At 41.2% G+C, this 26412-nt stretch overlaps 1 protein-coding gene across 2 annotated transcripts in view; it reads right to left on the reverse strand.

The window, feature by feature from the left end:
* Nucleotides 1-4353: 4353 nt before the first annotated feature.
* Nucleotides 4354-26412, reverse strand: part of Pappa (pappalysin 1) — a 236695-nt gene continuing 214636 nt past the window's right edge. For both annotated transcript variants that reach the window (XM_087183298.1, XM_021262175.2), the window contains 2 exons: nt 22818-22916; nt 4354-10129 (listed from right to left, as the gene is read on the reverse strand). In XM_087183298.1, the coding sequence (XP_087039424.1) occupies nt 10022-10129; nt 22818-22916 (207 nt within the window). In that variant the 3' untranslated portion in view covers nt 4354-10021. The remainder of the gene's footprint in view (nt 10130-22817; nt 22917-26412) is intronic.

Below are 26412 nucleotides of genomic sequence, written 5' to 3' on the forward strand. Positions count from 1 at the left end.
GCTTTGTCATATTTTAAGTAATCATGGTTAACCTGGAAAAAGTGTAGGTGCTAATTTTTGTGACTAAATGTAAGTGAAGTCTTAGTCCCCTTCACCCAGCTGCTGGAAAAAAGATCTTTCTATGAGGAATTTTTGCCAGTGACTGTTTAGCAGACCTTCATGTTGTCAGATGATACATGCACAGAAAAGTCTGTAAACTTACATGTTCTCGATGAACTTTCATTAGCTAAGGAGACTTGTATGACTAACACCTAAATCAAGAAACAGGACGTTATCAATACTTCAGAAGTTTTCTTGCTCCTTCTAGTGATTTTCCTTACCACCACCCCCCAGAAGGATAACTACTGTACTGACTCCTAACGAAATAAATATTATAAATACCTAGTTTCAAGTATTCAATTAAAAAAGCAGAAAATAGAATAAGGCTCCACCCATATTTGAGTTTTCCCAATTCTTTTAAAAATCAACCAATTAGTAAATGAAATTTACATAAAATAAATCACTGTAAAGTGAACAATTCAATGGCATTTAATACATTCACAAATTATGAAAACATTGCCTTTATCTAGTGGCAACGTATTTCTATCACTCCAAAATAAAGCTCTTTACCCATTAAAGAGGAACTCTTCTCATTCTCCCCTCCCTTAGCTCCTGACAACAATTAATCTTTGTGCTGTCTCTGTGGATCTACTATTATGGACACTTCATATAAATGAAATCGATGCAGTATACAATCTTCTTTGGCTTTTGCACTTTGTATAATATTCTGAAGGTTCATCCAATTGTAGAATGTAGGAAGAACTTCATATTTTAGGACTGAATAATGCACGCACACAGAAGAGGTGTGATTCAAAAATTACACCGTGATTAGTTTAGCAAAATGTTTAAATGAAAATTTTTTAATTTCACATTGCCATTAATCCAATGTCTTGATTTGCCTCAAAATGTTTACAATTTGTGTCAAATACAAACATTATAGTATGTCTTTATTCACCTTATTCACTGGATCTGGCACCAGGTGACTTCCTGCTCTTCTCCAAAGTCAAAGTGACAATGAAAGCCAGATGTTTTGATTGAATCAGGACATAGGGGCAGCCATAACATACAACTAAGGACACTCATGAAAGAGGACTTTCAGAACTGCTTCAGAAAGTGGCAAGGATCATGGGATAAATGTTTGCAAATAGAAGGAAAGCATATTGACAGGGATTAATAGCAATGTATCTGTTACAGTAATAATTTTTAAAATTTAAACATTCAGGATGTGTTTTGAGCACACTTCCCACATACCATTAAAAAAAAGAATTAAAATCAACACAACCATCGAAGTGCTGCCTTGTACAGAAGTTTCTCTCCCTGTGGAGTAGAGGCATACTGTCCTCATGGCACACAGAAGTGTTTACTAAAACACATCTTCTGGGGATTTCATAGAGGCTTCATCTCATAGTTAGGTCCACTGCTAATTCAGTCTCATTTCTCGGCCTACCTCTGATGATGGAGTATGGGGATGAAAGCCCCAGGCTGCTTCTAATCTTGGTGTGGTCTTTCTGATAATCAGTCCAATGTAGGAGACCAGCATGAGTTGCATCATTAGAAGAAAAAAGGCTCCTAGAACCCAGGAATTTCCAAGGGATTTAGAAGTTTTGGATCAGAAACTAGGGATGGAGACCAAATGCATATGTTTTTATTATTTTGCAGAGGGCTATGGATGAGTACACTGATATTTGGAGGTTACATTACCAAGGTCACATTACCTTTTCCTCTGGAGCCTGGATGCATCATAAAAATTCTACTCAACCCAGCACTACAATCAATCAGTCAATCTGGGTTGATATCAAGTTGAACAATTTTTATCCCTGCAGTATTTAAATAATGGTGCTTTGGGCTCACACAGACAACAAGAGAGAATCAATGTGATATAGCATCTAAATCACCAAGAAACTGGGATTTGATACTGGGGCCATTCACTGTGAAAAATCACCACAACTCTGAAACTCAGTTCCTCCCCTCTGTAAAGACAGGGCTCATGACCTCTGTATCACAGTGTTTTGTCAAAACTGAAAGAAACAGATCCACTTCTGTGTCTTAAAGAAATATGCAGTTCCTTCCCTCATGCTTTTGATTTTACTTCCTTGAAGCACAAGGCAGAGTTTATATGGTTGTGTTGATTTTAATTCTTTTTTTCTTTCATTCTGAACCCATTCAATACTTTGGGCATGTAACCAGGATTTGTCCATTTTTACCGAGATAGAAGCAACTTTAGTTAGTGGGTGGCCGAACCTCTGTCTTGGCAGATGTAAAACTAATGACATTTTGTCCATGTGAATACAGGGAGCTGACCTGGTGTTGCTATGTTTCCTCCCCTACCACTTCATTTCTGCTGCCTACAGCCTCCTATGGGAGTCAAGGATAAGGGTTGAGATGTAGAGGGGGGCAAAGGGACCTTGCATCTAGTGAGTACCTACTATGCAGCAGCCTCCTGCTAGGCACTGAATTTAAATTATGACACATTTTCCCTAGAGAAGCCCCTTTTGGATAGTAATGTTGAACCTCATTCTATAAACTACGGAAACTCAAATAGATCAAAAACTGCTCAGGCCGATGCACTATGTGAATAACTGCAATCCCAGACCACACCTGACATCGTTCTGATCTCTTCACCAAAGACTTCCTCTCTCATATGGAGACCTTAACATTTTTTAATGATCACATTCATCATAAGGAATTTGTAACTGTACATAATGTATTGTAATTGTTCCTTTTTTTCCCATTTCCCACCCCTCCCTTCAACCCTTCTTCTCTCCATTTACAAAAGCTTTGTTTCCATTTTTCCTTCCATTTTCTTCTCATCCCTTTTCCCTCCCTTCCCTCCCCTCTCCCCTTCCCTGTGCCCCTTCCCATTTCAACATGTTCTTCTTACATCCCAATATGTATACACCTTTTTGCTCCTTATTTACCCTTTGGGTTTCTCACACAAGAGAAACAATGTGATATTTACACTTGTGTGTCTGATTTGAGACCACAACATTTTGAAACCACTGAGTACCGTCAAGACCATTTCTTGATTTTTCAGATATATGCACTTCGTCACCAAGCCTTCTTCTCTCTGTTTTCCTGATTTCTGATCCAATAAAATATCTAGGTTTTCTAACCTGATATTTATTATTATTATTATTAAAATCTAATAGGGACTCTCCTTTCTGCTTGGCTTCCCTATAAACCCAAAACTTTGCTTTGAAATACAGTCTACTATTTTTTTAAAAAAAGCAATCTGAAATGGCCCTGTGGTGGTAGCATACAGTACAATGAGTTTCTAGAATTGCATAATGTTAGAGATTCTGAAGATCATTTCATCTAATTGCACCATTCAGTAGACAAAGAAAACTTCTGATCACCTCCTATCACCACCTTCATCTAAAAAGTTGTCATTTCCTTCCTGGACTACATAATGTTCTCTTATCTCTGAAGTTGCATCTGCTTAGTGCCCTCCATCTTTTCTTTTATACTGTGTCTCTGAGGGGTCATGCAAATCTCTAAGCACCATTCATTGACTCTGCCTTGCTCTTAAGATAAAGCCTGAATCCTTCATACTACTCGTGGTAACCTCTCCGTCTTCTACTTTGACCATGGTTACCTTCTCTACTTCTAAGTGCATTAGCCTTTTTTTCAGTTCCTTGAGAGTGCTGTTTTATTTTCTTTTGTAGGTTGATGCACTTGCTAGGCCCCTTGCTTATTAAGCACCTGCTTTTTCCCATTGTCAGCTTTGTCTTAAATGTAAGTGACTTGTTCAAGGTGACGAGGCAAATGGTACTTGTACTTGGTTCCCTTCAATTGCTAATTCATGCCTTCAGATAGCTCTATTTTCATCTCTAACTTCATTCTTTTAGAATTTTAAACATTTACTCAAAGAGCAAGGCTCTGTGAGCGGAAGGCTGAATATGGTGTTCTTTTAGCTTAGATTCTGCTTGCCAGCCCTGGAAGTGAAGAACTGAAGAAACTTACCAATGCTGGTACAGCAGGATGGAGTGCTCCTCACTCTAAGTTTTTAAAGTTAATATGATTTCCTTTGGTTAGAAAAATTCTAAAACTTGGATGATAACTGCTAATAGATCTAAATACTGATCATTGTTGCCTGCTTTGAAGTGAGAAAGGAGTCTTTTCCCATTAGACAGATTAAGGAACTAAGCCCAGTTAACTTTCCATGAGTATGTGTGTGTGTGCATGCATGCGCATGTGTGTGTGTTGGAGAAAGAGGGATTTAATTTTGTGGTACAATGATTTTTCAATTCTAAACCCTGAAGTTCTTGTCTATGTTTATAATTCCACAAAAGACAAAAACCACATGACAACACATTGAAGCAGACAAGCTATTATATATTTTCATAATATAGAACTTTAAGGTATAGTAATCAACAGTGGCAAAATATTTCTGTCTTTGACATTATTTTTTTGTGAGATCCAACCTGTAATTGAGACCAGAGAAAACAGTATGGAAAAACAAATCCATGAGAACAGGATAAAAAATATGAACAGCAAAATATGTCTGAGTATTTAAAACTGTATAGAAAAAATAAATTAGATGAATAATTGGGTAAATATAAATTAAAAAAGATGACATTCTTAATAAATAAAGTTTACTATTTACATTTTTATATACTGCTGAAAGACTTAACTTAGATCCATAAAAATACATAACAGGAAAAAAAAACCCCAAAATAGAAGCAGCAAATTTATGCGCGTGAGGTACAGAAAAAGGATTGGAATTGTGTTTAGTTTTTGGTGTTTAGATTGTTTTCTTTCTGTCTTTTTTTTTCTTCTTTTTTTACAGTAGGCCAGTAGAATTCTCATCAGAAGAGATTTTAAGCACTTCAATGGAGAGTCATTTTTCGGTAGGTTCCAGAAGGTGCCAAACAGATTTCAACATCATAATAATTCGAAATACCCATAATAATTATAACAATAATAAAAAGGTATAATATGGTACATAAATATGGAAGAGCATTTGTAATATGAATACATTTTCTCTAGACGAGATCACAGTTTTATTTTGTAAATATTACATTTAAGTATATATATACACACATATATGTACAACTATATATACATGTGCATATATATGTAAATTTATATTTATATATAATATCTTTATATAGATAGATATCTGCAGACAGGTTATTGATTATAGAGACCCAAGAAAGCAACTCAATAATTGTTCAAAATTCTCCTCACTGACTGCTGGTGTGTAGTTTAAGAAGCCCCGAGTTATTTCTACTCAGAATGCCATATCTCCTTTTAATGGAACACTCAGTGTGGATATTTAAGTCTGAGAAGGGAGGAGTCTGCTGAAGAAGACATGCTAGAGACTCCCTTCCTCGATAAGACCTGGAAGTCTTGAACAGCCAACAGCAAACTGACTTTTACACTGTAGGAAGTAATTGGCTTTCAATCAAATCATTGAACTGGTAAAGCCCACAATAAGGGCAGAAACTAAAATTTACCTAAAAAGTTCAATATCACCCAATACCCTCTCTTAAGGTGGCCTATGACCCAGGAGCTCCAGCTTTATGCCTTGAAATATCAGACAAGTACTCCCCATCTTTCTCAAAAGGCCAGTGGGCCTGTGCACTCTTGGAAAGTAGCCTGTGGACTTTATGTTATGTCTTGGCTCTCACAGGTTGCCACAACCCCTTTAAAACCTCAAGGTCTCACCATCCTCTGCCCTCCCACTGTGAGGTAGGTAAGTAGTTTGATCCCCATTTTTTAACTAGAGAAACTGAGGCAAATGTAGAGGCAATTTGAAGACTTGTTCAAGATCATTGACTGAACTGCTGCTGCCTGGAGTCAAGAATTCTAGGTTCTTTGTGCTAAGACTATAATTCCTCTCTTAGCTATTATATATTTCTCTTAAAAATCAAAAATTAAAAAATTAATGGTAGGAATTTGGCAAAACTTGGAAAAATTACAAGAACAGGCATTTTATTCACTTGCTATTTAGTTTTTTATAGTTGTTGTTTACCTGGTTAGCTTTGTTTCTTAAAACACACTGGAATTACCTGTCTGGTTATGTAGCAGCTTTGTAGGAAATTGGACTGTGGAATGTGGTTCTGGATGCAGTCTTTAGAAAGCCCAGTGCTATACCAGCAAATATAAACATCTCATAACTTAAAAAGCACAATGACACAATATGTCCCCTTAACATTTGGTAAAACCAATTATCAAGCCCACCCCACTCCCTAATGCCACTGATCGCCACCAAACAAATGAACAAAATGCACCCCCTGCAACAGCAACAAATCAAAGGGGGAGATGCCATGTTCCCTGGACCTACCACAATGTACAGAAAATAACAGACAGCATTATAAAATCCCACTCTATGTCTTCTAGGGAAATATTTATGCTGTATCTACCTACTCAGTCTGTAGAATAAACAATTTCCTTTAGGAAACATAAAAATAGGGGTTTTTTCTTAGTTTTTATCATGCATTTTTATTTCCTTTTAATCTTATTGTCTTCTATTAATTTCTATCTGTACAGTTTTGTCACCATCAATTTTTTTCTATTTATTTTCTCGTTTGAAGTAGCTCCAGAAAAAAAATAAAGAAAAAAACCCATACAAAACCTCAAAATTGTTAACTTGACTTTATGATTTCTTTTTCCTTCCTTTCTCTCTTTTTTCCTCTTTCTTTTTCATTCTCCTTACTTCTTCTTTCTTTTCCTTTCTCTTTATTTATTTTTTAAACACAGGTAAGACCTATAACAAACTGACAGTTACAACCAAGTTAAATCGAACCTGGAAGGGAGGTAGCTGAAAACTGTCTCAAACAATTATTTTCAACAAATAGCATTTAAGCATTGGCCAAGGTGTGAATAAGACCAAGAGAACTGTCTAGGCAGTGCCCAATGTGCCAAAGCCAAGAGTAGCAGCTGATACCCTCTGTTTCCAAAGGCCTGCTATTGATGACCATTAATCTCTCCCTTCCTTTACACCCCAGTTCACCTACTCAAACTGATTTCCCAAGGACTGTATTCCCTCACAAGTTTTTGGCACAAAATCCAAGTGTAATGCAAGTCCTCTGGGCAGGCAGTTAGAGTTGTGGCTTGGAAAGGTTTCTCAGGATAGGGCTTTGAGATATGTCCATTTTGTCTTTCTTTCATGCAACTGACAGGGTAGCGCTTCTTCAGATGCACAACTCTCGAGTATTCTAGGCCCCCTGAGTTGCTGATACACAGCAGTGCTTCATTGCTTCCTTGTGAGTACTCCATGGTCCTAAACAGGTGACTCCAGAGATGTGGAACTGGGAATCAGTGCACTGTATGAATAGAGATGACCCTTCTTCATGAAGGTTGGCCCTCAATCAAGTGGCCTCTTTCACCTAAGTAATATCCTTGGCAAATATTGATTTGTCAGCAACAGGTTTGGATGATAGTATGGAAGACACTAGGTCTCCTAGAAAAGCTCAACTCAAACTGTGAATCTGAAGATGGAAGTCAGCCTCTGGGAATTTTTGCCCATCTAGAAAGTGTAGGGATAGATAATAGTGGTAGTGAGGGTGGAGACTAGATGAGGATTGGTGTAAGGGAAGCTGGTGAGGGTTTCCTGTGGTTCCTGCAATCCTGATATTACTAATGACATCTTTGGGTCTTCCCAGCTCTTTGTATTATGCATGGATATAATTGACCATCCAGGAGGGCTGACCCTGTTTCCTCTCTCAGCTTGTACCTTCTGAACTACCACTACAAGACCAAAATTGTTAGGCCATGAGAGTTGACAAGAATTCTAAGATACATGAGATGGACACAAAATAAGGTCAATCGTTCTAGTATTATTCTTATTTTTGCTAAGGATTGGCCCTGGTGATTACAGAAATAAATGCCCTGTTTATACATGTGATAGGATTTTTGTAAGAGGAAACACAAAGGATATGAACCTGGCCTTCACAATGGTGGCAGCCTCTCCATTCTGGAATGCAATCTCAGAGTTTGTAACAGGGAAAAGCCATGTAAACTAAGCACTAAGCACTGCATTCTTATAGGTAGGCACCTGTGCAAAAAGCACCTTGATGAATTTCTTAATATAATAGACCACAGAGGGCCAATGGATGCCTCTTCAAGTGTTCTTGATCAGCAGGTAATTACTGTTGGGAGTGATGAAATCAGAGAGTTTCTGAAGTTATTTTTGGTCCCAATAGGAAAAAGAGCCACAATGGATTAACAATGCCTGCCCTGGATACAGGAATAGAGGGGAGCTGCACATGTGCCTGGTATTTTCCATTTCTGTTCTAGACTTTGCTTTTGTTGGTTGTCTTCACTAGACTTGAGATCACTTATCTTTATATGACATAATTAGTTTAGAGCTTCCCATGTCCTTACCTCCTAGCTTCAGGTTTCAGAAAATATGTCAAACTTAACCATTGTCTCCACCTCATCCTGTATTAATCTCTTTCCATATTAATTCAAAGGGAGTGGACAGGTTACTGAGTGAAAATAGGCAAAGGGGCCCTAAAAGAGGTGAGGGCTTCCATGTGCAATTGAATAATTTCCTCTTAACTTTCGGAGGCTAAATATGGGAGATGAGGAGGAGTTGTTTAGCCTCAGGTGTGAGGAGTACTGGTGGCAGAAAAACAATACAGAAAATGTGATGATCATGTTGGATACCAGGGCTGTGAAATCTTGAGCTTCCCTCTGATGGCCCTCAAGAACACATCCACATTAATAACATTCAAGATGATTCTCTGTTCCAGAATTATATCTATGCACAGCAACAGTGAGGTGCTCAGAACCGAAGCCTCCTCTGGCCTGGACAGCTAAGAAGACTAGGACAAGGATAATAACCTAAGAGTCCAGACAATTCCAAAAGTCTCTGGATAGCTCCAACATCCCAGAAGCTTAACACTGTTCCACTTGGTTACGAAATCTAACACTGGCTTAGACATTCTGCACTCTCAGGAAGGATTCCAGCATTTGAGGTCCCTTACTTCCCTTCCAGGATGAGAAGCCCACTCATGGTGGACTTCCCATCATGTGGGCTCATGAGGGTTTTTCTCTTACAGAAGGACTCAGAGGTGAGGAAATGTGGGAAAATGTGGGTCACTTTTAAGGCAGACTGTTTGGTTGTGTGTGGGGTTTCTCCTAACCTAGTTCTGTCATCTTGGGGTACTTAATGTATAAGATAGAGCAGCAGGAAAAGTAGCAGCAAATGTGGTCCCAAGGCAATATCTGGGAAATGGGTGGGATGTGGAGGAATATTATGACCTCAAGCCTCAAGCAGGGGGCTGGGATAATACCTTAACTTTGTAGTCCTAAGCCATTTCCGGTTGACCTAGAACCCTGGGTTGGAGTAAAATCCCTATGGCAGCAAGAGAACTGGGGGACTTTGCATACCTTGGAATCTTTACCTCTTCCTAGGCCCTAGTCCGCTTGAAAGTTGGTGACCACAGATCATTTCACTTCCAATCCCAAAGGACTGCACAATTGTGCATGGTCTACATGTTCTGAGTTTCAGGGTGTGAGCTTTCTTGGCATCTCAATACTTGATCTTAGCAGTTCCTATAACTCTCTTCCTCCCATGGAGAGTGTTGGTTAGGTGCTTGGGAAAGGAAATATTGAGTTTGTTCCAGTCTCTCTCTACTCTGTCTCAGAACTGCCCTCACACAGATGTTTCTGTATGGAAGTGTATGCATGCATGTGTACTAACCACAGATGTGCATACTCTCAAGAACATGGTTTTTGCTGTGGTTGTGTGACAAATGGTTAGAATTTTAGGAGGTTCTGGGACTGCACACTGTATATGCAATCCATCTCAGACTGTGGGATGGGATTCCATTCCACCATCCAATATGATGAGACTTGGTTCATTCACCCTACTGGGAGTCCTTCCTGGGTGAAATTAAAGGCAGACCGGTTGGGTGCTAAGGATCCCTGGTGTGGAGAGGCCATTCCATTGAGCAGCAGACTGTGAAATCAATACCAAAGGGATGCGGGTCCTGGTGTTGGGAATTCTTTGACAACTCCTTGACTTTCCTTATCCATGGCTGTATCCCCGGAGGTCTTTCCGGCTATGTTCTTGGGCCTCAGGGTCCCGACAAGCACAGTCACCTTGTAGGTCACAAGACATAGGGAAAGGGGTGACCTGAAGAGGGAAAAACAAAAGGAGTGAATCCAGTGCTTTATTTGAAAGCAAGAATTGTCAGAGAAGCAATGAAGCGGCGGGGGGGGGGAATCACTCGATTTTGAGAAGCAGAAGATTCGAGTTCAACTCATAGTTCTTCATTCTAGCACTGTGATAACTTTTATCAATAGGACCACAATCATTATCAGAGTAATTTCCATTTGCCAAAGCACTTGCTATGAGTCAGGCAGTGTGCTGAACACTTTCCAGACAAGGAAACTCGGAGTCTTTGTTACAAGTCTATAAGAAAGTTTCTACAGGAATCCTCTTTTTATTGATGAGAAAACTGAGGCTGAGAAAGAGACAGGTAGGCATTTGCCCCAAGTAATTAGTGACACACCTGATACTTAGAGTAAGACAAGCTACTTCTCTCTGAGCCTCAGGTTCCTATGTGTAGAACTGTAGAGTGAGACCCACTTTACACTGTAAACTATAAAGCCTGTGTAAAAATCATAGGTGAAAAATTATAATTTCAAAAATTATATACCCACACTGGCTAACTCTACAGTGGAATAGTTAACATATAGGACTACCATGATGATCAAGTGAAATAAAAAATGTGAAAGTGTCCTTTAAGAAGACATAACTCTGCACAAAATGGTAGGCTGGGTTTGCAGAGGCAACAATAAAAATTGAGTGTGCCTCAAGGAATCTTAGACCACCTTCGATGAAGCCTGAGTTCCTGAGGAGGGAAAATCTCACTTACAAGTTTTGAGCAAAATTTGTTTGAAGAGCCTCAGAAGCAGATTAGCATAAGAAAAAGTGAGAGACTTGTGTTTGAGTTTCCAGTCCATCCCTTCCCATGCTCTGTGACCTTGGGCTGGCTTGCCTCTCTACAAACTGATAGGAAGAGCCCAACCGAGCGAGTGTCCTCCCCATCCAGCACATGATCCATCTTTCCAAAGAGTGCAGAACAGTCCCTGCTGGAGTCCCAGCCTGAACTAAGGCAAGTCGATTTCACCTCATTGCATCATGACATTTGCTTATAACTTTCCCCAGAGGGTCCCCATCTGCGCAGATGGATCTAATGACCTCATTTGCCTCCTGCCTAGCCAGGGTCTCCAAGTGCTTTCACAGTCTCTGAGAGCATCTTTGTTTCCCATGCTCTCGTGTACTTGTGGACTCATTATCTATATCTAGTTCTTTTTCCCTCTGTCTTTTTGGCCCCCCTCCCTTCTCCTCTGTTGCTGCCCTCCTTCCCTTTTCTCCACCCCAGCTTCTAACCTCTCTCTCCAATCTAAAATTTTATATTATTTGAAAACATAGCACCGAACATCAGGAAGATTTCAGTATAAATCCCAGCCCTCTTACCTACTTGATATACAATCTTTACCATGGACAATTCTCTGAGCTCCAGTGAACTCATTTCTTGAATGGGAATAATGAACATATATCCCTTTACCTCCTGACACTAACATGAGGAATAAGTGAAATAACTTGTGAAAAGGACCTAGTATTGTGCTTTACATAACCTAAGTGCTATCACACAATCTCCCTCCCTCTCACTCTCATCTATCCTTCTACCAGTTCTGTTGGTAAGAGGCCATGTCATTTTTAATCTTGGTTTCTCAAAGCCTAAGTAGTGAGAATTTCTATTCATTTCTCTCTCTCTCTCTCTCTCTCTCTCCCCCCCTCCCTCTCTCTCGCTGCTTCTTTATACTTAACTAACAAAGACATCTCTATTTCTTTTTTCAATTTAAACTAACAGGTGCATGATACTGTGGTAATTTGACCCTTTGTCTTTTTCTGTGTGCTACTTCTCTTCTTGCTCACAGGTTCTTGCTCTGTGTTCTCTGTTCAGAACATTCACTCTCCCTCCCATGTAACTCTGTGAAACTGATCTAGACTGTTCCATCTAGAATTAGGGTAGCAAACACTGTAGAGCTTTCAGTGATAACAAACAGCCGGCTGTGTCATGAGTACCATAGGTTCGCCACCACTGATCTAGAGTATTCTTTTACAACTTCTAGGGTTATTTTTTCATGACCCCTTCACTCCCAAGAGAAGAACAGAATATTAGAGTTGGAAGAGACATGAAGAAAAATCACACCAGGTCCAAGTAGGGAAACTCAGGGTCAAGCCAAGTCCAGGAGCTGAGTGAGCCTGTGCAGAGTACCACCCTGGGAGCCCAGAGGCAATGGCTGGGATCCAATTGCTTCATCCTCATTGAGCAGTTTTTTTTTGGTACCAGGGATTGAACTCAGGTCCTTGCCCTTGCGAGGCAGGCAGCAGAACCACTGAGCTACATCCCTGGCCCATGAACAGTTTTGAGAAAATTCCTTCACTTCATTTCTGCATCTATAAAAGGGAAATTTTTAAAAAATCACGTTTCATATGGTTGTGAAGATCTAACAAGAAACTTACAGAAGCCCAGAACATGGGCCAACATGTAGGAGATGCTCCATGGTAAATACATATGTGCTGAGTCAAATTTCTCACTGACTCATATTTCACCATCTTCCCTGCCTAAGGTCCCCTCTCTCCCACCTCCCTGACGTCTTTGTCCTCAACTCACCCAGCCCATTACCCACACTCTTCTCTTGCCCTTGCTCGAATTTTATAATTAGAATGATAGAGTTCTCGCTAATGCTTTCTCTGTAACTGTCTAATACTTTCCCATTGTGCTCCAAGACTCATTAGGGAAAATCTGACATCTGATATCCTCACACAGGAAGAAATTTAACAAATTCTTTTCCTTAGAATAAAATTCAAAATCTCTACTACACATTCAAGGCCTTGTATCATCTGGGCTCTGCACAATCTCAGACCTCACCTGGTTTCATTTTTTCTTTCAGTGGCTTATTTATTTGTAGGTTACACAGATACTTCAAATGTTTTCTTACCTCCAAATATTTATCCATGCATGTTCCTCTGTTCTGACTGCTCTCCCTCAATGAGCTCCTTCTTATCCTTTGAATCTTATCTCAACAACCACCTCCTCCCTCACTGGCTTGGCCAAAGATGGCACCATGTCCTTCATACCATATCACATCCTATTTTTATACTTCTTAAAACTGAATTACTTTTTCACTTTTAGCCAGCTGAGACTGAGCAGAGGTGTTGAAGTTCATTTTTACTATGTAATAGCATTCAGTGAACCCAGCAATGGATGGACAAATGTTTACTTTTTTTTTTTTCTTTTTGGTACCGGAGATCAAACTTGGGTCCTTGCGCTTACGCAGCAGGTGGCGAAACCACTGAGCTAAATCCCTGGCCCTTAAGGACAAATGAATGCATGCACATACACAACGAATATTGTACATGTCAGAGAGCCTCTGCTCTTGCAATAACTTGCTGGGTAACTTTGTACAAGTTATTCCTCTATCTGGGCTTCTGTTTCCCTATGTGTATAACAACAATTAAGCTTCACAGTTTCTAATCTCTATCTGGCTGAAAAATCGTTCTCAGTCTGAGAAAGGCAGAAGGCAAAGGTCTGGCCAGAAAGGAATTAGAAGCACAGACATTCCCCATAAACTCGGTCTTCCGTATTCCTCTTTCTGTCCTCCCAGTGACATTATCTTCTCCCAAAAATACCGGCCAGCAGGGTCCTAGATATTACTAGTTTATCACGCTCATTGAAGCATTCTGGATATGTTGGAATGGTTGTTACCATTCACTTCCTTGCCAAATAAACCCAGGCAGTTTTAGAATTTAACAGAGAGACATGTCTGGAAACTAAAAGGAAACCAAACCATACATGACCAAGTCTAGAAGGTTTGGTCCAAAGAGGCTTAGCCAGAGCCTCTTTAGCTCCACTATAAGCTTGTAAGTGCAGCTTGCCATGAGTTTGGCATTTGGAGGTAGGCCCCTCATAATAACTGTAGGACTTTCAGCAAGCTCCTGGCACTCTGTGGACCTCAGTCGCTCCATCTACAAGGCAGAGGTTCTCACAAAAACAGCACAATGCTCTGGTGTGCAGTCAATGCAAACTAGCTCATCTCTAAACCAGTTCTCAGCATGTCTAATGCAGAGGAGGTGCATACTGCCTTGTTCCCTTCTCTTGCCTGTTTGTGGTCTGCCTTTTTGGAGCCTGGAGTTCACTCTTGTCACAAGATTTCTCATGGATCAAGTGTTTAAAATTGGGAGAAGCAAGTTGGGGAGAGCCCTAGCTGTCCCAAAGTTTGGCCTGGGAGAAACTGGGGGAAGCATGTTTATGTAGGTTCCCGCAGTGAATGCTATCATAAACACTAGTAATTCTCAAAGATCTGCCACGTGCCAGATGATGTCCCATGCTGGGTTAATGATTCTGAACAACTCTAGGGAACTATTGTGAAGAGCTACCCACTTTTCAGACAAGAAAATTGAGGCTTCAGGATGTTTAAAGCAAAACCAACTTGCCACAAATGTCAGTGCTAGGGGTAAGTTGCTGGTACAGTACCTTAAACTCCATTCCAAATACCAAGAGCTTTCAGAAAGTAAGACAGAGTAATAAGAAGGCATTTTCTTCAAGATCTGGAAGGGCTGACTGCTGTTTCTCTCTTCTTAATAGCCAGCAGTCTTTATCTCTTATGATGTGCCCGGCATTGAGCTAATCTCAATGTGTATTATCTCATTCACCCTTCCTAGCAACCCCAATAAGGCCGCTATTCTTACTGTCCCTACTAACATCTTAGAACTAAGATGCAAAGAAGTAAATCACTGGCTTGCAGGTAGCCTGGAATCTGCATCCATGTTTGTAACTACTTTTCATTACCTTTCCCCAGGAATTAGGAAGACCAGGAGTCAGTATCCTCTCTTCACAGAGGAAGAAACTGAGGTATAGGGAGGAGAATCACATGCTGTTAAAATCAGAGATCAGAGTCCAATTCCCAGATCCCCTGACTCTCAAAACAGCTTCTCACTTTTTCTACAGATGATCTCCCACAAAAACCTACCACACACAGCCTGAACTCCATGATGGCCAGGTTATATTTGGAAATTCCCAGCACCAAGTGGCAGGGCTGTCCCATAAATGTCTTGGACACCAAATGTGGCCTCTGTTAACCAGCCTGGTTCAATGACTCAAGGCCAGAATTCTCTCCTTTTTGTCTCTGGGCTAGAGATGGTCCTCAGACACAGGAGTTTCTTCCTCTGATGAGTTGCTTAGGCCAACACCTCCATCTCTGAGTGTGAGTGGGTGAGGAATGCAGCTCGGGCAAACACAACATAAGGCTCTGGCTATAGGTCTTCTCTAGGGGTAGGAGACTGGCAGGGACTGGAATCTGACTTAGACTCATCTGGGAGGTAACAAGCAGAGAGTAGCGTGTGCGTGGTGGAGAAACAAGAAGCATCCTCTGCTGATAGAAAACTTTGGTTCTGCCACCTTCTGGCTGTGGTACCTTGGGTGAATCTCTTCACCTGCCTGAGTCTCGGGGTTTTCAGTGTACATGCAAAGGGTTAATGGGATCAAGTAGAAGAAGGCATGATGTGAAGTATTAATCCTCTGTAAGCTTCATGGTGGTAGGAATATAGTGCATACATAGAGCATGGCACACTTAATGAATACAGTGGCATGTTTAAAGGTGAGTAAAGTGTTCATGTGGATAAATGGAGGCTAAAGTGACGGAAGATATGGGGAAAGTGGAGAAAAGCATTATACTACATGAGGAGACTTGGGTAGGAGTCTTTTCCCTTTTGTTGACTTAGTGTGTGCTCCCACACAAGTTTCTTCCCTTTCTGGGCTTCCATTTCTCTGTCTGTAAAATGGAGGTAATAACAATCCTATCATACAGAATTATTTTGCATAAAGTATAAAATTCAGGAAAAGCACTTAGCTCGGCATGTGCCATAAAATATGTGTTCAATAAATGATGATGATGACGATGATGATGGTTGTAGAGGTCATAGGTCATGGTGATGGAGATGCTGGTGACAATGGCTTTGATAGCAATAGTGACACTGACAACATGTTGATAATGGTGATAACTTTGGGGGACAAATAGGTTAGATTCCTTCATAGGACCAAGCTAAAAATGAACATTCTCTTCATTTACATGAAAAAAGTCAGAGTCACACCTTAAATGGGAAGGAGTCATAACACTTCCGAAGTTAGTGGTTACCAGACATGGAAGAGTTAGGATAGTCTGCTTAGCCATCTGCCTGTTGTCTCTTATTAACCATCCATGTTAAACATATCTACTTCCTCTTCTGGGAAGACTTCCAGAATCCCCTAGGTTGGTCAGTGCTAAAGATCATATCTAAATATACATATTGCCTTTTGGAAAAGTTCAAACTGCCTGGCATAAGTTATAAATGCCTTGCTTGCCCTTCTGGGCATTTCTCTTACCTCTTTCCTTGTGTACTCTCCTCTAGCCATTCTCAGGGAATTATAATTTCCTTAATATTCTCCCTGATGTTTGCCCCCTGGCATAGACAATGCCCTCTGCCAGAAACATTCTTCTTTTTCTCACGTCTATCTTTGGTCCTCCCTTACCAATAGCCAAGGTAAGACTTTCATAACATGTTCATCTCACCTTTGCAAGAGCCTTCACTAGGAAGCTTCGTCAACCCTCCTCATTTGTTGTATCTCCATTAACACTGCACTCTAAATGTCTAGCCACTCTCTCACAAGCCATGAACTCATCATGGCTGGGACCAGGCCTATCTTGCTCAGGGTCTTTCATAGCATGGATCATTTATCAGGAACTACCCTTCCTTCTCGTCACTCAACAAAGATTTCTGGGTATTGAGCACTTACTATGAGAAGACGAATCATGAGGTATGTTGGAAGTTGGAAGACCTCACTGAGCAAAAGAGGTATATTCTTACCTCATGACATTTTCATTCTAGCACCAAAAAAGGGTTGAAGTTGTCTGATAATAGAGAGTAAACAGACTTTAGCTCCATCTTATGAAAGAATCCAACTCGTCTGTCTTAAAAAGTTATGATGACCATCAGCATTATCAACACCATCATTGTATCAGTCAGTGTGATGAGTGTTATGGAAAGAAGACAAAAAGTATAAGCCACGATGAATGAGTGTGAGCCAGGAGTGACATGGGGTGAATGGTCATTGAGAACATGACAATTGAGGTGAGGGAGGAGTTATGAGGATGAATGGAAACGAGTGTTCTCAGCCAAAGGCATAGCCAGTGATGAAGATGGTAATGTAGAAAGATGCCTGCCCATGCAAAGAGCAGTGAGGAGTCCGGAGGGCTGGAGTTGAGCAAGGGAGAGCATAGGTAATTGGGATGAAATCAGAGAGGTCATGCGGATGGTAGTACATGTAGGGCATGGTAGGCCATTGGGAAAACTGGTTTTTCCCTCCAAGTAGAGTGGGGAAGCACTACATGTCACAGAGGCATGTTATGATCTCAGTGTAGGATTATTCTTGTTCCTGAGTCAAGAACAGTATGGTAGATACCCCAACTCCAGCCCTTTATCAGTGTGAGCCATGGCCCACTCAGTTAAGAAGGCTGTTCTCCACCCAATGGTTTGGATTATCTTCTCATATCTGATAGAATCACTAGTCTCCTCAGACCAGTGAACTACATATTGGGTATGATACCCTTCCCTAGTAAATCATGTTCTTATGTAGGAAGGGTTTCCAGGTTTAACAAATAAATGTGTCAGCACTACACTTAGTGTCATGAATTGGATGTGCAATCTCGTTCTGGCATGTGCTTCTGAATTATCTCTTAGTCTCCAAAATCTCAATCCTAACTGGCTTTTAAGTTCCTTCTCATTGACTACTTGGCCCAAGAAGCCATGAGAAGAGTCCTTAAACATGAATTTAATTCATATGTCAACAGATAAAAGTCCATAATGAATCTGGCCTGTCCACAGTCATAGACTTAGGACTATATACCCCAACTCCTAGACATCTCCCAGAATCGGTCTTGTAGGAGCCGTAAGTGATGTCCTGAGCCACCACACCTTAGAAGGTTTTGGTATGTTGAATATGGTAAAGACATTTCCTCTTCCTCCTTCACACATCTGAAACATGATTACTTAGAATGATTCCAATAACAAACTGATTTTTTGTTGTTGATACTATGAGAGAAAATCATGGGAGTAACCATCCTGGAAATCTGCTCTGAATTCGAGACTGTTTAAGGCTCCAATAAGGCAATAATAAATTGACATCCTACAAAGCTGAGTCCTGCTCCTTCTTGTCTGCTTCACACTGTAGGCAGGTGTCTGAATAAAAAGTTAGACACCCCTGGCAGACAGAATTTCCTGCACCGTCGTGCTCTTGTCTGCCAGCCGGGCCCAGGTCACTCCGCAAGCGGATGTGGGGAACAGCTGGTGTCTGTAAAGACAAAGAGTGGAGGAAGAATGGAGGGAGCAGACAGACATCATGCTGGGCCAAGGAACTGGGAGGCCCCAGCCCTGGGGACCAGGAAAAGGCTTAGGCGGAGAACTGGCAAGAAGCAAGTCTGGGAAAAGGTGCTGAGAGCTTAACCCTGGCCTGGAGTTCATACCAATAACTCCATTCCAGGAGGTCTGCAAAGCAAGAAGCTCATCTCTGAGAAAGGCAAGATTCTTGGGCAAGGCACAAGCCTATTGCAACAAGATGGTCAGAGAGGTTAGAGGCTGTCACTTTGTGGTTTAATTCTCTAGATTTGCATCTCAGCTCCACTACTCACTAGCTGGGTGAACTTAACCCTTCTAAGCGAGTTTCATCCTCTACAAAATAAAGACAAAAAGGCAACATCTACGACAGAGCTACTGTGCTGATGAAATGAAATGATATGTAAAAGCAGTTAACACTATGCTTGGCAAAGTGTAAGCTCTCAATAAATACTAGCTATTATGATTGTCTGGTGTTAGGGAATCCTAAATCCTACACACAGCTCTGTCACTTTGGACAAATGGTTTCACCTCTCTGAGCCTCAGTTTTCTATCTTGCTAGATTTTTCTGAAGTCTGAATGAGACAGTATGCAAGAGACCCCACAACCATATGGTAAGTGCTCAATTAATGGAATTCTTGGAGTCCAGGAGTGTGACTGAAAAACATCTGCCCTACGGATGTCTTTCTGAGTGCCAGCTTCAGAAGAAGGGAATTTCCAATGATATGTGACTGGGGCCAAAAGGCCAGGTGGGAATGAATAGGTCCAACATGTCAGGTCAGGGGATTTAAAGGAAGAAAACCCCTCTCTTCTCCTAAGAGGCTTCCTACTGTGGAAGCTGGAGAAAGAACCCAGAACTTCCTCTTGCACTGTGTAACACCCTGGGGAAGCCCTGTGTGAGTTCCTTAGGATGTCAGGGGTGACTGGCAAGATTGGAGCCTCATCTACTGTCACTCAGTCTTTGCTACCAGAAAAGTTGCTCTCCTCTTTGCCATGGAAGGCAAGAGGCAGGGAATCCCATGGCCAATTTCCCAATCTGAGCTCATAGTGAAATTTCTCCAGCCAACTTTGGGAGGGCTATGCCCAGAGGTACCAAGGACGAGGCCCTATTCATATGTACTTTCCTCTACTGATACTTAGCCCTGTGTAGGAGAGACAGGAGGACTTGTGAGTCTGAAAGAGCTAGGTGCAAATTTGGTGTTGTCATTGAACACCCATGTGAACTTGGGCAAGACTCAAAGTGCTCTGAGCCCACATTGGTTCATCTGTGCAACGTGGTTCAGAACATTAACCTGTCACAGTTGACAGGGGTATTCAAGAAGATAACAGCGGCCAGGTGTCCATCAGAGTATCTGCATAGGTGTGTTTCACTTTTCTCTGCCTGTCTTTCCCTATAAACCAGTCTGCTGCAAGGCGCAGCTGGAGGACAGTTTTTAAGAGGTTGAGGTTTACTTAGAAGTTACACTGAGAAATTTAAATTGTAGCAAGTGTGGATTTAATTTGAGAAATCTCTTTTCTCCAAGATTTAGACTTCCAGGAATCTCAAATTTGAAAATACACAAACACCTGTGGGTAACAGAAGTAACTATGCCAAAGTCATTCCTGCCACAAGAGAGGCTGTTAGTCTCTCTAATCCCAACTTCACATATAGTTCTAATATTTCTTCCACTTCTAACTTCTGCCCCCAAGCATGTGTGCCTTCAACAGGGAATTGCCTGCTTTTTCGTGTCTCAGTGCTCATGCCACTTTCTCAGAGACAGGGACACCTCTGATCTGCACACTGCGCTCCCTAAGGTCCTGCACTTCCCTTCATCACCTCTTCCACAAAGCTGACTGCATGCATAGCTGGAGAGCTCACCACTAACATCAGGCTCCCTAACAAATGGCAGGTCTCATAGGCAGGAGCTGTAGCTGTCTGATACTGCCATGCGGACACAGCCTGGTCAGGCGTTGGGCACACAGAGATGCCCAGTGGACATTCATCTCACTGGAGGAAGCCAGCCTGGTCATCTGCATCCTGTTGCCTCAGCTAGCAGGAAAAACCATGAGCGGAAGTAGATGATAACCTTTTGCATAACAAACCCAAACTACATTTATAATGTGGGTGGATAAGAAAAAAGAGAGAGAGAGAGAAAGAGAAAAAAGAAACACATTCAGAACTCAGAACAGCAAAAAATCAATTCTGGGCCACTTAGTGAGGAGGTAGTACTCAACTCGGGGCCCTGAAGTCGGGAAGTACTGCAGCTGAGCGCCATTCGGTGACTAGTGTTCTTATACATATGAATGCATTGGAGACAAAGTTACTATAATAATTTGAGATCTGCACCTGAGCCTCAATCTCATGACTTCATTTCCCTGCCATGCACTCTGTAAAAAGAGTAACACATTTAAGGACAACACCCTCCTCCCCAAATACTTAGAGCTTTTATTACATAAGTTACAGTAGGTAGGAAAATTATGTCAATCACAGCTACACTTTCTCCAACTGAGGGTGTAAGACAGGGTCATAATTATATAGAAACTTATATTTAAAATACAAACTTCATTTTCCATTCATTTTCCAAAAGAGCCTACTCCAGTGGAGTGAACTTGACATTATTATATGATATAGTCATTGAAAACAGGTATCAATAGCTTTAAAATGTGTATACCTTTTAGGCCATTTCAATTTTAAGAATCTATTATAAAGGAATAATTAGGGCTGTAGAAAATTTATGTGCAAAAACATTCATGAGCACCATCATTTATAATTTAAGGAACTAATTCAAAAGTTAAGGTGAAAAAACGAATGGATACCAACATTTTTGCATATTGCAACCATGTAATACACAGAAATACAGCAAAAATACACCTGAGAAGTTTACTCTAATATTAAACAGTTCTTACATATGATATTTTATGTGCTAAGTAAACAAAACCAAAGAAAACCAAATCCCAGACCAGAAATGCAGTGATATGTTCATGGAAACATATGTCACACTAAACAAAATATACACAATAAAATATTCCCCAAAGAAAGCAAAGTTTATCTTTGAACTCTAGGACAATAATGAACTTTTTTGTACTCTCTCTCTCTGTCTGGATTTTCCTCAGAATAGAATATATATTATTTCATAATTAGAAAAAATAGTATACTTTATTAATAGAACATGAATTTTATTTGCCTATACTTTAGCAGAAAATACATGCCTTCAAAGTTCTACTGACAAAATGCTCATTTGCTGACTAGTAACAGTCCTCCAACTTGAGTGTGTCCCGATTCATCCCTGCACTCTAGGGTCAGAGCATTTTTCTTGAAGGAACCAACTCTCTTAAGGGTTTCACAGTATCAAGGGACTTGGACGGGACTCCAGAAACCTTGCTCTGTGTTTGCCACTCTGCCACTTCACACAGATCATACCTCCTTTATGAGCCGCTGTGACCCGTGAATAAAATGAACAGTTTGGGTCAGGTCCTCACAGAGAGCCCTTCAGCCATGACTGACTACAAGTCTTTGCTTTTCTTGTCTCCGAAACTCAATTCCCCATTTTTTAATATGAGATGTTACAACAAATCATCTTGGGGATAGCAGGTGAGCATAAACCTGGAAAGAGCTTCCTATTAACTCCTTCATCACAAGAACTCTTTGAAACCTGGGTTTACCACCTCTCTCTCCGCTCTTGGCTGGTGCCCCAAACTTTGGTTCCAGCCCCAGTGAGGAGGAAAATGGAGGTGGCCACTTTTTCTGAGTGGTTGACAAGCATCTCACTCCAATTTTCCAGTTTTCCTACAAACAGCTAAATCAATAATGTATGCATCCTAAGACCAAAGGAAGAAAATCACAGCTAATCCCTCTCTCCTGTGCTTCCAATCCTACAGATGCAAAAATAAAATAGAAGATGAAATGCCCAAAGGCCCGAAGGGGTAAGTGTTTTGGCTGGGAATGTCTCATTTTCTCTCTCCCCCTAGACTTCAGCCATATCCCCTAAATGTATCTTCTCTCTTCAACTTCACACGGTCATCTCCTGCTCCAAACACTTTTTCCTGGCTGCCTCCCTACTCCTTCCCCTGTCCCTCAATTTTCGGTATAGTTACCACTGACTCCACAAGGCCTTCTCCAGTGCCTCACCCGGGCGCTCGTGGCACATGGCACTTCCCCTGTACAAGTGCTCCGCCCCACCCATTTTGAGAACCACATCAACAAAGACCACCCAGGACCCAACATATGATATTAGCTCAGTTAATGACTGAAGAATTAAAAAAATAAAATGAAATAAAACTTGTAGACTGAGCACTAACACAACAAGGACAATGGGTCTTCCTGCACGTGGGAGTGACTGTGGCCCAGCACACTGGAGAGGTGGGAAGAGGCACCTTCGAGCTACCCACACCAGCCTACCTTTTTGGTCTTCACCGTGGAGGTGCAGCAATCCCCACCATCATAGTTGCAGAAGGCTCGATTGTTGATGGCATCACAGTAATTGTCTCCCATAAAGGGCTATGAAGGAGGAGAGAGGCAGGAAGGAAACAAGATATGTCAGCATACTGGAGTGAACAGGACCTGCCCTCAGTGCTTCATCAAGTCCCCTGTGGTTGTGTAGCAGCCTCATCAGCTCACAGACCTCTCCAGTCAGCCAACTGGCCTCAAGTCCTAGACCCCTTTGGGTAAGTTATGGTTCTACTATTTATAAACACTCTTTATTTATAAACAATCTGCTGCATTTCCCCCAACTGGAGTATTGTTATGCTCAGAAAAATGCCCTTGAATGCCAAAGTATGCAAAGCCACAGGAGAGATCACTTGCATCTTCCTGAAATAGAACATTCACTTTACTTGTAGAAATGGTAAGAAAATTTGAGCCCACTTTCCCTGGCAGTGAGTAATTAAAAAGCATAATTTATAATAAAATATAAGCAACTAAATCAGGAAGTTGAATGTAAACTACCTAGCGCAAAACGTGAGAATTCTGAAGAATTAGGCACAACAATTGGTGGATAATAATGGTGGGTTCCCTAACAGAAGAATACAGATGGACTCAGTGTCGCATGGATTACATGTTTGTTTTCTTTTTCTTCAAACAACATGGAAGGTAGGCATTATTAGTTTCACTTTACAGATGAAGACCCTGAGACTCAGAGTAAGAAACAGACTTGCTCAAAATCACATTGGCAAACAAAGACTACTGATTTAAACTAATTTGGCTTTATGGCTTTTTTCTACCTTCACCTCACTGTTTTAGGATATTCCAGTTTACACTGATTTTTTTTTCTTATGTGTTCCTCCAACCTTGTTATGCTCCAGACGTGAGAGGAAGATGCGAGAGCGGATTGTTACTGAATAGAGCAAGGAGCCACCTTAGAGGAAATTTCAAGTCTCTCTGACTCCCCTACTACATGTATGTCCCATCCCAACATTCAGCACACCATATTCTGTGGTCTGTTTATGTCTTCATAGCAGGTGCAAGAGTGAGCTCCTAAAAACGTAAGCAATGTTCTGTTCATCCTTATCTCCCAGTTACCCAGTTTGTCTTCCAATCACCTAGAAACCTTTCTGATTGGAGTGCTGGTTGGGATTTTTACTACCCTGGAATAGGAATGTAGAGATATCATCATGTGTCTAGGACCATTGCATCCCAGTATATTCCCTGTGGTTCAGTGGTTTCTCCTTCCCTAGATTATAAGAAGTCTAATCCATGTGCCATCCCTGATCTATCTATCTATCTATCTATGCATCTATCTTTATCTTCTGCATTCTAGTATAGAAAAAAGTCCTTTATCGAACAGTCACTCATCTGATTGGCCAGTTTGCACTCTGATATGAGCTATGAAGATGAACACATGATGCTGGTAGAGTAAAGCATTTGATCTAGTCAGGGAGCTCTGTAAAGGTGTCCTTGAAGAAATGACGTTTCAGCTGAGATCATAAAGATAGACAGGAGTTAATTAGGAGGGGAGATTTCTAGAGATGGGTAACAGGATGAATAAAGGTCTGCTATTTAGAGAGTTCTCTCCTCTCTGGTGTTTCTCTGGGGTTAGTTATATTGATAAGGTAAATAATTCATCCTTCAAGATCTAGCTCAAACACTGCCTCTTTAAAATACCTTCCATAGAGTCCAAAGATGCTTTGTGCTTCCAACGCTTCTTGTATGTGCTTTGGTTACAGACTTGGTACAGAAATTTACACTTTTTTCCTTAGTTATCTATCTTTTGTACTATACTTTAAGTTCCTTATGAACAGGGAATATGTGCCATCCATTTTTGGATCCTAGATATTTTGGGAAAATATCTGGCAATTTGAGCAAAGTTTTATATATTCAGTAAATGTTTACTCAGTGAAATGATGGAAAAATGAATGAATGGATGGATGGAAGAAAGGATGAATGACAAAAAATATCACATATGACTCAAGAAAAACGTAGTCTTCACTTTAATAAAACCATTATATTCCCAGAACCTAGAATCGTGACTGGCATACAGTAGGAAGTCAATAAACCTTTGAGGAAGAAGTGAGTGAACAGTCCCTTTGGACACAATTTGTAACAGAAAGAAAGGGGCTCTGAAGCCCCCAAACCTCTTCTCATGCTTGGCTACCTCTAGATACTTGAGGCATTGGGTCCTCTCTGGTCTCAGAATTTATTCCTCTTCTAAGGACGCTTTCAGCTTCAGATAAGACACAAACTATCAGCTCTAAGCTAAAGAGGAAAGAAGAAGATGAGGGACACCTGCAAGGGCAGAGGTGATAAGCATCACTGTCAGGGCTCAGAGCCTGACAGGTGAGGGCCCCTAGGCCTCACTGCTGAGTCAAAGGAAAGATCGAATTCTGCTGTCACACAGGTTGCCCAGACTGCCGACTCAGCAGACTGAGGGCCCTGTTAACTCAAGCTGCCTTTTCCCAAAATGCTAGACTGATCCAGAAAGGTGGAAGGAAGCAACAGCCACAAGGCCTTAGTCTTGTCATGCCTGGCTGAAGCTTGTAAGAATGGCTGTTCTCAGACTGCAATGTTAAATTCCCTGAGAAGATGCCACATGGGGTCCCTAACCAATGCACAGAAAGAAATTCGTGGTCCAGGGACTGCATGGTAACTCTTACAGGTCAGGGAGGAAGGAGGTGGCCTAGCACAGGAGCAAAAGCACCAGCCTGGAAGTCAGGATACCTGGGCTTATGCTTTCATCCTGTGGCCATCGTGCTGTACAAACTTAGAGCAGCTCCTCTCTGTCCCTCATTTTCCAATCTACACAGCAAGGAAATAGAGCTAGAGTGTATTAAGATCCTTCCTGTTTTGGCATTCCATCCAATGCTAGAACTGGCCACTGTCTCCATAGCTGTTTCCCATCTTTAAAATAAAAGGTTAGGTTTAGATGATCCAAAAGAGTCCTTGTGGGTCTAACATTCTAAGAGTTTCATCAAGTATACACCCTTTTCTAGGGCATGATTTGGTCCCTTTCTCCTGCATTTTCCTCAGTTGGCTTCGGTGGGGGTGGAGGAGAAACCACAGAGATTTGACATCCATCTGGAAGGGATTTTTGAGCGTCTTTTTCACTTTCATCTGAGAAACAGTGGGGCAGACTGGTACATAGAAAGGTCCCTGGGTTCTATGTGTAACCTTCCCTTGAGAACTCAGCTGAGTCCCAAGGACCTGCCCACCCCTAACACCTTGTTACTAGTATCTTGTCCCAGAGCTGGAAATCAGTGATTCCAAGTACAAGAAATGGCTCAACTTTGAAGTTAGAGAAATTTAGAGCCAGAAAGGATCTTCCCCTTCAGCTCAGTGGTTGAGTTTAAGACACCCACATTACTTCCAGGGTTGAAGAATGAGTAGATAACTAAGATGTGGGTCAGAAACAACTGATATGCAAGCCATGATCATGGCTTTAAAATGGAAATTTTAAAAATGTCTCATATGGCTCTGTTTAGGCTAAATGTGATAATGATGGTTAAATTCCTGCCATGTTATAGATGCTAAATTAACATGGCCTCTTTCTCTTCCTTTCTTA

The sequence above is a fragment of the Heterocephalus glaber genome, unplaced genomic scaffold (assembly GCF_053883595.1).
Source record: "Heterocephalus glaber isolate CG9 unplaced genomic scaffold, H.glaber_assembly_v1.0 deba00001479, whole genome shotgun sequence".
In the NCBI taxonomy this organism is placed as follows: domain Eukaryota; kingdom Metazoa; phylum Chordata; class Mammalia; order Rodentia; family Bathyergidae; genus Heterocephalus; species Heterocephalus glaber.